Raw genomic sequence first — 13,066 nt, 5'->3', positions numbered from 1 at the left:
TTTGAAGTATGATATATTCATTTTACAACATATATTCAATCCTCCTAGTTATTATTTGTTATCCTATGTAAATTGAATGGACATTTACCTGCATGACAATACCGATTGATAATCTGCGCGCAAAGAACATCTTGGTCCATCATTGACAATCGCTGTCTACTTTAGAAAGCACGATGGCATGAAAAAACAAGTCAGGAAGTCAGGCATGTTATTGCTAATTAATAATCATTTATGTATACATTTGTTTTCCCTTTTGTCATGTTGTCTACTTCTACCTAAAGCACCTATACAAGTATTCCCCAAAAGGTTATGAATAAGATATGAAATATGATTTTTCTTCGACTATCATTGTATGTACAAAATCGTAACAATCTATGGATATCGTAACTTCAGAAAAATCACAGAGGGAACTATCCACTAAACCTCCACACAGGTGTTCGAGACATTTCACTTTATACTACATGTCAAATCGTTTAGCTTACACAGAATCAACTTCTTCCTTGCCACTCTCCACTCAAATTGATAATCTGTCCAATCTCTTTCGTACAGTAATTCCTCTCTGTAGGTGTTCTCGTCGTCCAACTTCTTTGAGCACGAAGTACACCAGCCTATTAATCATTGAAAAAATGAATCAGTTTGAGTGTTTCTCATTGAATTCGTTCAAATAGACGGATAATGAGATAATGATGTTCGAGTGACAGGATAGACCAATCGAAACTGACCTGTTGAGCTGAATAGTTCCTGTGATCCCTTTCGAATAGTTCTTTATGTTCTTCCAGACCATCTAACAGACTATCTAGATCTTGTATCGTACCTGATAATCCATCAATGGCGAACATAGTTTGAGCTTCTCTTTTACTTCTTCCACCATTGCTATGACCATTATGATTCAATGACGACGATATATGCGATCTTAATCCATCCACTATAGTCTCTATTATCCTCTTAGTTTCCCTTAGGATTCTTGAAGCATGAGTGAAGTTCCTTCTGGATGCAATGAGAAGGGCTCTGGTGATCATATCACTCGCTAACAATTCCATTCTTCTTCGAACTATCATCGGATCTGCAGGTGTCGATGAAAGGGGTGCCGTAGACGGTAAGATGGCCACTGTAAGTAAGACCGGATGAGCTAATCTAGCCACAGATCTACCAACTCCTGGATCGTGGAATGAACAATCCACTTCTACAACTGGAACTTCATCAATTAAAGCATCTTCGTATACCACGTCTCTGAGAGCATTGGCATCTCCGACTGACAGAGTGTCGAGGCCTAGTCTTCGATCAACGTTGAATGAGGATGATTTTCGTATGGTTGAGCCTTGTTGACTTCCTCCTACTCTTCCATCTTGTCTTGATTCGGAATTATTTGCAAATTCACTTGATCCTTCTCCTGAGTATCTTTGTTCGTCAGATGATTCGACCTTCTCAAGATCCAGTTCGACTAGGATCTCTCGGATTTCACCATATCTCAATTCTCGTAATTCGATATCAACATCTTTACCGTTCTTCGAGACTATCGCTTGGGTAGTGCCGGATACTTTGGTGACATGGAAATCGTTTTCTTGACAAGAGAGATGGAGTTTCATATTATCCATAGCGATAGACATGAGACCTCCAACTACTCCAGCCAGTGAATCTCGAAGGTGATACCATTCTTTGACAAAGGTATAGGTACCGTGAGTGTGATTGGAGATCATCCACAGTGGTGACGGATCATGAGATCGACCATAACCCAATGCGTGAACAGGAACGTTGGCAGCATCAAGACGAGCAGTAACAAGATCCATTTGAGCGCGTTTGATAGCGTCGGAAGTATCGCTGATGAGCACCATACCAGATATTGGATTCTTCGCTTTTCGTTGGAGGACAACATCAAGAGCAACGTTAACAGCTGTGACAACGTCATATCGTTCTTCCCGACCAACCTGAACTTCGAAATCGTCTTTCCCATCTCTGCCACTTCCGAGAGTGTCCACAAATGCCTCGAGTCGTTTTCGAGATTCGTATCGGCATGGGGAAAGGAAAGGTGTTTTCCGTACGATTCCATTAATTCCCATCTCACAAGTAACGAGAGAGATCCTATCTTTAGGTCCAAGTAAAGCGAGGATGAAAGATAGCGAAGTTTTCATGAGTTTGACCTTGAGCGGAAGTTGATTGCTAAATGAAGGAGAGGGAAGGGATAGTACAATCACCAGATCTACAGGGGTATGAATCGGTCCGATAGGTTGTTCATAAACGAGATCGCCTGCTGAAGGTTCCCTATGAGGGAATGTCGATGTAGATGGAGTGACAGAATATCCTGTTGTGGATGGAGAAGTGAGATCAAAGCCCATACCCATTGACGAGCCCCCTGCCGAAGATGGGGCATTGGCTGATCGAGGAGCAGAGAGACCCATGAGTCTTGATGCCTTGCTATGACCACCTTTGACCTCTTCCAGCAAGCGATTGATGGTTGATCTCCAAGTTTCGTGACTTGATCGATCCTTGAAACAAAGGATGAAGGAATCAAGGGATTCATCTTCCATCGAGATAGTCAAGCTTAATTCACCAGAAACAGAAGTATCGACGACCTTTTTGACGTGTCGAACATATATTCTTCCTTTGAGTTTAAGTACACCACGACCATGATGAGATCCACCAGAATGATCGCTTCTAACAGATGAAGACGGGGAGAAGATGCCTCTGAATCCAGACTTCTTTTCTTCTGAAACACATATTAGAGCTTCTTGGAAAAGGTAAACGTGAAACTCCCTGATCAGTTGACCTTTTCTAACGCATAAGAGATCGAACAATCGCAAAGATCCTAATTGATCAAGACCCGATGTTTTGTAGTCGACTACGCGGTGTTTGAGATCATTCACGACATGAGCGAAAGGATCAGGAGTTGAAACAGAGCCACTAAGAGCGGTAGAAGGTACACCGAAGATTTCGGATGCAGATCGAGGCGAGGGAGGTAAAGGAGGTGAATATTGTTCGTCGCCCGAAGCGGATCTAGACATTCCTTGAGATCGAGGTTTAGTAGGATATCTACCTCGATCACCTGCCGATGGGACTTCGACGGTGACCATAGCTGTGATCACTTGTTTACCTTTTCGATGACCTTTTGCAATTGAGGGATACTCAGATCGAATTGAGATTGAAGGTACGACCACTTTGGGTTGAGATGATTCCGAATGCATCGAACGAGACGAACTGACGTTGCCACCTTCGAGGGGATCATCCGCATTGGGATCAGGAGGAGTAGGCGATGGGTTTTGTCGCCTGCCACTGACTGATCGAGCGGACGGCGCGGATTGAGAAGATTTTCGAACTGGATTGTGACCAGATTGGCCCATCAACACGGCTAGCTCTGTGATCACGATTATCAGCTTGTTATATTTTAACTTGGTATCGTGACTCACTGTCTCGCTTATTGCCTCCATCAGCCATTCTCATGGGTTGACGACACACACCGCAAACACCCAAGACCTTTTTTGACCCTTCCGGAGGGACATCCCCGTAGACAGTCACAAAGCATTCCTGTTCAACGATGTCAGCAGACCTGCTCCCAATCTTGACACGACATCAGGCTTACCTCGTGCAAGGCATGACCGCAGTCTGGTACAATGTGTGGTTTCTCTCCTGGTAATCTATAAGTAAAGCTCAGGCTTTCCACGCAGACTGGACATGTTTCTTCATCGTCTTTATCATCTTCAGTGGAGACCAGCGCAAGTTGATGAGCAGGTTGAGACATTTTGTATGTTTCTGCCAGATTGGGTGATGATCTTGAATTTTGCAAAGCAAGTGATTCCTGTCTTTTAGGATGTTGAGGTGATAAAAAAGTGTTATGTGATTTACTCGTCGGGATGACAGGTGAAGTGGGTCTTATGATTGTGTTTGCGAATGGATGAACAACTTTGTTGAATGATTTGCCAGAATGATTGGAAGTGATAGTTCCAGCTTGCGAATCGATTGTACCTGATCTTTCCCTCGAGAAATATCCTTTTGTCGACGAGGTAGGTGGACGATTTACTAGAGTATTAGATGAAGTTTGATGAGTAAGTGTACGATATCTAGGATGACCTGAATCAGAATTCTCTCTACTTCTACTTTTCAAGGTTACTGGAATACCAAATTCGTATTGATCTTTCTTCAAATTTTGATCTTCACCAAATTCAACACTATTTCCTTCTTCTTCGAATACAGTGGAGATATCAGGCTGTCCACCGAACTGCCAATGTTGATTGAGGTGTCCACGATCACGATACGATGACGAATCAGTAGTGGAGTATGAAAGGATTGAACTGCCACTTGAACCTGACAATGCTGTATTTTTAGAGTCTCTCCTCGAGCTATTTGAATTTGAGGAATTGGTAAAATTACCGTATGAAGGAGGTGGTGAGAGTGATTCACCCGGATCAACGTTGGTCAACCTGAAGTTATGCCCGCCCGAAATGGTCGAAGTCGTCCGGGTGGAAACGGGGACAGACGGTTGAGGTTTGTGATGATGATGGTGATGATGATGTTGGTGATGTTGAGTATCGTATGATCCCGGTAAAGGGTCAGTCGATGCCGGCTGTGGTGGAAGAGGGTTTGAACGGTCTGCGTCGCAAGAACAGGAGCAGAGTAAGCAAATGGGCAATCAGGGTGGATAGTAAAGGTAGAATGAAATGAAGAACGCGAGGTGATGCCAGGGGAAAAGAAAGATGAAAGGGAGGTTTCGATGACCGTAGAGCATGGGCAGTGAGAGGCGGTGGACAAGAAAAAGGAAAGGCGAAAGAAGCAGAGACTGAAAAAGGAAACATACTTTGATCACCGTAGGAAGCCCAGTCCCTTTGCCTACGTTGAGACTGGTTATCACCAAAAGTCATTGAATCTTCAGATTGTATTGATGAGCTTCGATTCGCAACGTTATTATTGTCTGAAACGTCACGCGTCGAAAGAACAATAGGCGATTGAAGAGATTGATCTTCACTGTCGTTGTCTTTTTTGTTTGAGCTTATTGTTCTTTTCAAAGGGGAGTCAGAGTGATTCGCGTCTTCAGTAGTAATGATGGGTACATTTGTTTTTGTTGACGTCGCTGTGTCGAGGGTCAAACGTGACGGGAAAAACAATGGATGAGTGGAGCTTGAAGCAGGGCTGGTGTTTATCGGTATTAACGGCGCCAAAGTGTTTCCTCCCCCTATATAATCGATATCCTTTTTGTTGTGTTTGTCCGGTGATGATGGTCCGGATGATCCGGGAGATGGACACACACCTGGAGTGATGAGGATAGGGGAATTTGAAGAGGAGAATTGAGGTGAAGGGGTCAAAGTAGGACAAGGTGGACGATAAGGAGATTGAGGTGAAGTCGACACGATCAACACAGGGGAAGACACAAACTTTTCATTCTGTTTTGTATGTGTATCTGTGTTTGTATCTGTGTTTGTGTATGTGTTTGCACCTGTGGTTGGATGAAAAGGGAATTGAGGGTCTGTTGGTGAAGAATCCAAGTCTGAAGGAGGTGAACCATGCGTTCCCAAAGAGGTAAAAGGTGAACGAAGGATATCGATCGTATTGAGCTTGTTCTCCCCGTCATCCTTAATGATCGTGGGAAGGGGAGAAGGAAGTGAGATGGGAGGGTTTGGGAAGGAAGGTAGAGTCGTGGTAGTATAATCTGAGAGTGAAAAGTGATCCGTGTCACAAGGTGAGCTTGGTCCACTAGGTACATCTTCCCTTTCAAGTGTAGATACGATAGATCTGGAACGCGAGTTTGAATTGATTGAACCTGAACCAATGATACTGATACCTTCACCTTCTTTCCAGACAACCATGTTATTATGCCACTCATCTTCTATACTACCGTCTACATCTCTCAAGTCCGAACATGATGATATATCGGTTTCTGATAATTGACGATGATAATCACCTTTACTACCATTAGCACTAGTATTGCTGCTAGTAGTTGTACTAGTAGTAGTAGTACTATTAGTGGTAGTAGTCGTTACGCCTTTCAATTGCCTGGACAACCTAGATACATTGGTAGCACGAAATTGTCTTTTATTTCCTCCACATGTACTATTGATATTGGATCCAGATCCCAATGATAGCGCTCTTCTCAATCCTCTCCAAGTCGAAGATGAAGTTGAAGTCGAGGCTATCGGATCATTCCCGAAATCAAAGGACGATTGACCTGGTGGCGTGTTGAATGACATCTCACTATTGACACTAATCAAAGGATCAAGGGCGCAGTGATGACAAGTGCTAGACGGTAAAGGCGTTGACTGCGTTCGGGTGAGTCTAGGCCTTAGTCGGATACTTTTGTTCTTTTTAGAAGTTGACGGTGAAGATAGGTTGATGAAGCTTGCACTTAGACGATTGTGTCTCTCGCTTAATCTTATAGGTAGAGGGATGCGAGATATCGCCGACTTGTGCGTATGCGGATATGTGGAATGGTACAAGCTGTTTGGGTCTAATGAAGACGAGGAGGAACACAAGGACTGAGTGATGATGGCCGTCCGTGCGTCGGTGATTTTGGGATCGATGGTGATTGGGATAAAAGAAGAGGAAGAATTTTGATTGATCGATTGGTTTTTACCTTTACTTCTTTGATAATGTCTATTTTGATTAATATCAATATCCAGTGTAAGCGAAATCGAAATGGACAATAAGCAAACCAGGACCATATAAAGGAAGGGGGTGTTTCATCTTTCTGCCAGAACATCAAGAATAACAACAAAAAAAGTGACTTGAACGCACCTAATAATCTCCACGTCCAAATTGATATCCGACACGTCTCGTTCTGCAGTTTCTTCATCTTCTTCTTCTTCTTCTAGATCAAAAGAAATCACTAACCCTTCCCTCATTTTCTGTGATTGAAACCCTTTTACTTCTCCAATAGGTAATTGATTTTCCAATGTTCCTTTTCCTTGAGGGATTATAGGTGATGGTGAGGCTGAGCGAGGTAAATCCATGGCCAAACCATCACGAGAAGCAAGGGGCGGAGCGAGAAGGAGGTAGGTCATCCTTATGAGACGAAGGAATCGGGCAAAGTGGGCGAAGGGAGAAGGAAGGGAGAGTGAGTGAAGTGATGGGTCAAGTCGAATTTTAACCCATCATTGACACAGAACAATAAAGACCTTCTCTGCTGGTACGAGTATACGTTTCATCAAGCGAAAGGTCATCATATCCAGCTTTCTTGTTGTTCATGAAACGAGAGCTAGGGCTAGGGCTTTGAGTCTAAAAAGGTGAATTAGTCCATTTAGAAGTCAAAAGAAAAAAAAGTCTTATTGTTCTCTTTGAGGTATTGTGAAATACAGAACAGGACAAAAAGGAAGAATCGTTACATGGCTTTATTGTTCTTTCATCGATCTGTACTCGTACTGGTAATCGGCTCATTCGGTGGCTTAAGATTTCTCATGTAATGACAAAAGACAATAAGACATATTCTCATTCGTATTCGTGTTGGTAACACAAAAAGAGAACAATAAGACCAAAAATGTGAGATCCAGGGACGAAGAAGCCGGAAAGGATGACGAGAAGGCAGAACAATTATAAGTAAAGATGAAATCAAAAATGTAAAAATGTCCGGATCAAGGAACGACCTGTCTGATGATCTGACCTGAAAAAGGCAATTAGGCTTTGATCGATCATCCAATGGCATCATACTCGGCACGTACATGTACGAGGTTTGCATAATAATATGGGACCAGCCAATTCTTATGATCTTATCAAATCTATATTTTCATGAACATAACTTAACCTGCACTTCTACAATCTGATGTGCTAGCTGATACTGAAGAAGTGTTTACATCTTCATCTTCATCTTCTGTATCAGGTTGAAGATAAGTGACAGCTTCGTTTCTTGCATCAATAGCAGCAAGGGAAGTATCACTCGCCAAGGATTTATGCCTTGGCTACGTCATTATTAACGAAACAGCCATAAGGAAAGTATCTCATCAACTTTGCTCCGCTTTATGTTCTATGTTCTCCCTAACAACACTCACCTGCTCTTCAGCGATCTTTGGCCGCGTCAATAACCCCCTGAGCAGCTTGGATCCGTCAGCTTTATGTCTTGACTATCCATGATATTTCCCATAGCCGTCAACGCAAGTAGAGTCAGATTGTCTGTCACTCCGTCGTACTTGATCTTCCCAATCGGGAGTGAATCAGCTGTCGCTCCAATGGCATCTTCAGTTTGATGACTGAATAAATATATTTCAGCATCTTTTGCAGCCGGGTCAGGGTCACGCTATTCAATACATCATTATAATGAAATGACATATTCGTATGTCGTATTGGTAAATAAGCATATGCAATCCGGATTCCGCGGATTGACAATCATGCCTTCTGGACTATTCACTTCGTGTAGCTGCTTATTCACGATCATGACAATCATGCGCAATGAATGCATATCATGGTGGTCAGAAGGAATAAACATATCATAAATACACAGATTGACTGCAAAGAATCCATACAACAAGTCAATGACACAAAGGTATCTACAAGATAAACAACTCAAATCTAAAACCTAATTGGTATACAGAAAAATGTCCACTTGGTTTCTATTTTCACTTCTTCATCATTCAACAGATATTATACGCCTAATTCATGCTCGGAGCACCTTTAGACCTTCCTCTTTATTTTCTGTCCACTTACAACTCCCTTTTTTGGTCTTCCATTGGCATCTCTCAAACCCAGCATGTCAACCACACTTCTTTCTTTAAGTCTTTCACCCAAATTCATATTCACCCTTTTCTTGATCTGCATCGGTGGTCGATTAGGTGATGAAGGTGGGGATGAGCTTGCTAAATCTATGATCGAACGATCATTCCATCCTTTGTTAGGAGGAGGTTCTCTTGATGACTTTAAAGGTTCACTTAACTTAGCCAAAAGAGGTAATTCTTTCCTTCTTTCACTCGATGCTTTGGTCGTCATAAATGGATTTGTCTTACTTCTTTTGTATGGACTGGGTATTCTCTCTCTTTCTTTGATAGGACTAGGGGTAGCGTGTACAATCACTCCACTACCATCCACTTCCTCCCTGTCCTCGAATGACGATCCGCTGCCTGATGTTCGATTTTCCGTTTCACCTTCGTGATCCGACGCTCCAGAAGGGAAATATTTACTTGAAGTAGATCTTTTTCTGTCTTTTGTGATATTATCAGTTAAATCAAACTGGATTGTTCGAGCGGTAGGGTGCATCCTAGTGATTCTGCCTTCGGATAGGTGATCATCAGAAGATTGAAGTTGTTTCATCGTTTTGCGAGATGGAAGTAATCTGGATAGTGAGCGGACAGATGAATCGTCATGATATGATGGCATTTCAATCTGTAACGAGTCTTCATCTTCGTGTTTTGATCTCCTCGATGCACCGGTTCCACTCTGAGTCGGGAAATGTGATCTGGAGACCTCTTGGATACTCTTATCACCTTCGTTGTACTCTTGCTGGTCACAATCTATATCAGGAGAAGAAGGACGTTTGGTGGAAGACGCGCGGTGTTGGATAGATTTGAGTCGAGCATTTTCAGCTTCAAGTTTGACGACTTGAGCTTTAAGGACTCTACGGTCTTCTGCCTATCAAATTTGGCTCAAGTCACCTTCCACATTTCATACAAATAGACATCAGAGGACTTGGAGCTCACCCTCTTTTGAAGTATCTTGAGGTGTTTCCCTCTTTCCAACAATACATCCTGCAAATCTTTTCGACTTTTGGTCTCCTGCTTTAGTAACCTATCGTTCCAAAATCAGCATATGCCCCAGTCATTTTAACCCCAGAGGTTGAATCGCGACAGGCTACGAAGAAGCAAGTTACTTACTCAGTGGTTTCATCGAGAATTCTCTTATACTCCAAATTTCTTTCTTCCATAGCTCTCATTCCCGTTTTCCTAGCTACTTTCTCTTTATCGTATTCGCGTTGAAATAGATCTCTCTCATCTTGTGCTCTTTTCACCCGTCTTTCACATTTGGCTTGTTCGTCATCTTTGATTTTCTTTGTTTCCCTTGAAAGATCAAGACGCATTTGTCGATGAAGATTTGTTAATTCCAATTCGCGTTCTGCTACCCTAGCTCGAAGAGATGGTATGAGAGGGTTGGTTTGGAGGGTCATCCGAAGTTTGGCAAGTTCGTTTGTGAGATTGGTGATGTGATTCTGGATACCTCACAATTATTATTGATATCACAAGACTAACTCCCCTCCCTATTGCGAAAGGAGTACTCACCTGAACAGCGTTGAGAGCTTTCTGGGATACTAGATCCTGTGATAAAGCTTCTCCTCTTCTGATCATACCTTCCACTTCATCATCTTGACTATCGGCGGATAAACCTTTTACTTCCTCCGTTACATTTTTAGCTCTTCTAGCTAATCCTATCACTTCTTTATCTTTTCCTCCTTCCTTTTCCTTTTCCTTTCCTTTTCCTTTTTCTAATCTTCTACTTGAACTAACAGGAGAAGAACCGAGCATACTCGAAGAATAAGTTGTATTTTCGAAATTGAGGTATAATCTATGAATTGTAGGTTGACCCGTTTCCGGATCCGCAAAACATTCAGTGCGACAAGAAGGGCATTCTGCAGGTGCATCAGATAAACTTGGTGAGCCATATCTACCATTTATACCTTGATCTCTTGCTGTCGCGAGATAATGTTCGGATTGAGTTTTGAACCATTCCATCACACACGGTTCGTGGAATACGTGGCCTATTTAGAGCGAGGTTCAGCTTTACAGTTTCTTTCCTTTTCGCTACTAGGCACGAAACAAAGGAAGAGAAGGAGGAAGAGCGAGTCACTCAAGATTTCAAGAGAGATGAAGAGGTGGTAAGGAAAAGACCACACCAAGAAATAAGATGGAAAGATCAGTGAGCAACTCACCACAGTCAGATGTAGCTATGGGAATCAATTCATCCAAATCATCTCTCTTGGTAAAGAGCGAATCCATACAGATGGCGCATGACGCATCTTCGAGTCGATTTCGACCCATGATGGGCAAGGCAGGATCCGCTTCCGCTTCTGATACCCGCTGATCTGCCTCGGTTTGTGTTTATAACAGTAGAATGGGTTGATAGTGTCAAAGAGAACAACTAAGGGAAGGATAAGGAAGGAATGACGAAAAAGAGGAAGAAGAAGATGAGGAAATCCGAAATCATCTTTCATTGTAATGTTCTTTTGGATAGAAAACTCAAGCGCGTCAACCTACATACCAAGAATATTACATAATCCAAAAGGAGACTTTGGTGCACATTGTGAGGATCGGAGATAGAATGGGCTGTCCGAGATTATGGAGACTCCACATTTTTGTCGACGCTCCGTATTTTTGTGTCCGAGGTGTAAGTTAACTACGAACTCGGTGTATCGGCGTGAGAGGGTGAGAAAAATGGGCAGGATGATGATGTGATCGATATCAATCTCATTACAGTGGTAAACAGGACATGACCTGGCGGGGCGATGATGATGAATTTAGACAGACGACCTTGATATGATTGAGACTCAGAAATCCATATCAAAAGAAAGTCCTAAACAGGACAGTCATTCAATCGCTTGTAACCCATCACTCTATTTGATCAATATCGATATCATATTAATATGAACCAGGATCAAGAGACTCTCCATATCATCGTGAACCCTGTCGCAGGTCATGGCCAAGGACCCCACTGTGAGTGATTCTCTCTCATTCGTACCTGCAGGCTATATAAATATTGAGCTGACCCCCATTCCCCGTTTCTCAGTCGTCGAAGAGAATGTCATACCTATCCTCAGACATCTCTTGATCCCCTACCAGATCCACACCACTTCTTCACCTGGCGATGCAGGCAACATAGGTCAATATTTGACTCGATCATTCGATGGAGGTGCTACTATCAGGTTGGCGATAGTGGGAGGAGATGGAACTTTCCATGAATTGATAGAAGGCGTTCAAGATGTGACAGGGATCAAATGGGAAGTTGTCTTATTACCTTTTGGTACTGTAAGTCAAGCCTATCCTCAATCTTAGTCTTTCGACATTCAATCTGATACCAGTATATTTTCATAGGCAAATGCATTATTCTCATCTTTATTCCCACCTTCCACTCCCCTATCTCCCTCGTCTCTCGACCTCATATCGTCTATGCCTTTCCCTCTTTCTGATGGAATCCAACACCAACTCTCCTCATTATTCTCTTATCTGACCAAGAGCCCTTCCATCAATCTACCTATCACTCAAACCACCCTCTCTACTAAAGCTGCGATCTGTGAGAAGTTCTCTTCTCACGTGGTACTTTCAACTTCACTCCACGCTGCTATCCTTCACGACTCAGAAGCGTTAAGGGAGAGTCATCCAGGAACAGAAAGGTTCAAAATTGCAGCTGCCCAAAATGCATCCAAACTTTTCTATGCGAATGTAAACCTATCATCGAATTCACAAGCACCAAGTGACGTAGAACAATGGGATCCTAATTCTCAAGAATGGACAAGGCCATTCACGATATCGAACTCAGTTTCCACTAAAGACGATAACCATAAAGAGGGCTCGGCGGAATGGTATGTAAAAGGTCCATTCTCATATTTCTTATCAACCTCGACTGTTGATAGATTAGAACCTACTTTTATGATTTCACCATTTACGAATCTCAAAAGCGAAGGAGATCAATTCATATATGTGACCATGATTAGACCATTTAGAGATCGGTTCATCCCTTCCAGCAAAATCGAAGAGAGGAAAGATAATCTATCTAAAAGGGCTTTTGAAATTGTTGGTTCAGCTTACAATGCTGGATCACATGTCGATCTCACATATCCCGCTTCTCAGGCGGTGGTAGAGGGAGATGACTCACGCAACGGTAACGGATTGGAGACAAAAGGTGAAGGTGAACCTGTAGTGGAAGTTTTCAGATGTACTTCGTTCAATTGGAACCCCTCGATTGAACAAAAATCAGAAGGATGGGAACAGGGGAATAACAGACTAGTCTGCGCAGATGGTGCATTACATTCAATCCCAGAGGGTGGAAGTGCAGAAGTCGAATTGAGGACGCAGGAGAAGGATACAGGGTTCTTCGTATTCGCTTGAGGAGACAGTGGGATCGACCTTGATCGAGAGGATAGCATGTAGAATAGCGTTGGACAATTTGTATATAG

General features: G+C 42.7%; 4 protein-coding genes across 4 annotated transcripts; 1 reads left to right on the top strand and 3 right to left on the bottom strand.

Moving 5' to 3' along the window:
* Window positions 1-488: 488 nt before the first annotated feature.
* On the bottom strand, window positions 489-6,173 carry IL334_006072 (uncharacterized protein; the record flags this gene model as incomplete). The annotated part of the gene is made up of 5 exons (XM_062937777.1): window positions 489-608; window positions 723-3,349; window positions 3,402-3,519; window positions 3,575-4,581; window positions 4,787-6,173. The coding sequence occupies 5 exons, from the start codon at window positions 6,171-6,173 to the stop codon at window positions 489-491; spliced, it is 5,259 nt and encodes a 1,752-aa protein (XP_062793828.1).
* A 418-nt stretch (window positions 6,174-6,591) lies between these two features.
* IL334_006071 (uncharacterized protein) lies at window positions 6,592-6,983 on the bottom strand (the record flags this gene model as incomplete). The annotated part of the gene is made up of 2 exons (XM_062937776.1): window positions 6,592-6,670; window positions 6,718-6,983. The coding sequence occupies 2 exons, from the start codon at window positions 6,981-6,983 to the stop codon at window positions 6,592-6,594; spliced, it is 345 nt and encodes a 114-aa protein (XP_062793827.1).
* Window positions 6,984-8,583: 1,600 nt separating this feature from the next.
* IL334_006070 (uncharacterized protein) lies at window positions 8,584-10,934 on the bottom strand (the record flags this gene model as incomplete). The annotated part of the gene is made up of 5 exons (XM_062937775.1): window positions 8,584-9,534; window positions 9,603-9,690; window positions 9,777-10,108; window positions 10,179-10,654; window positions 10,826-10,934. The coding sequence occupies 5 exons, from the start codon at window positions 10,932-10,934 to the stop codon at window positions 8,584-8,586; spliced, it is 1,956 nt and encodes a 651-aa protein (XP_062793826.1).
* Window positions 10,935-11,536: 602 nt separating this feature from the next.
* Window positions 11,537-12,998, top strand: IL334_006069 (uncharacterized protein; the record flags this gene model as incomplete). The annotated part of the gene is made up of 3 exons (XM_062937774.1): window positions 11,537-11,606; window positions 11,680-11,918; window positions 11,985-12,998. 3 exons carry the CDS (start codon window positions 11,537-11,539, stop codon window positions 12,996-12,998), a joined length of 1,323 nt encoding a protein of 440 aa, XP_062793825.1.
* Between the last annotated feature and the right edge of the window lie 68 nt (window positions 12,999-13,066).

The sequence above is a fragment of the Kwoniella shivajii genome, chromosome 8 (genome assembly GCF_035658355.1).
Source record: "Kwoniella shivajii chromosome 8, complete sequence".
Lineage (NCBI taxonomy): Eukaryota > Fungi > Basidiomycota > Tremellomycetes > Tremellales > Cryptococcaceae > Kwoniella > Kwoniella shivajii.
This window is presented reverse-complemented; position numbering and strand designations above follow the sequence as displayed.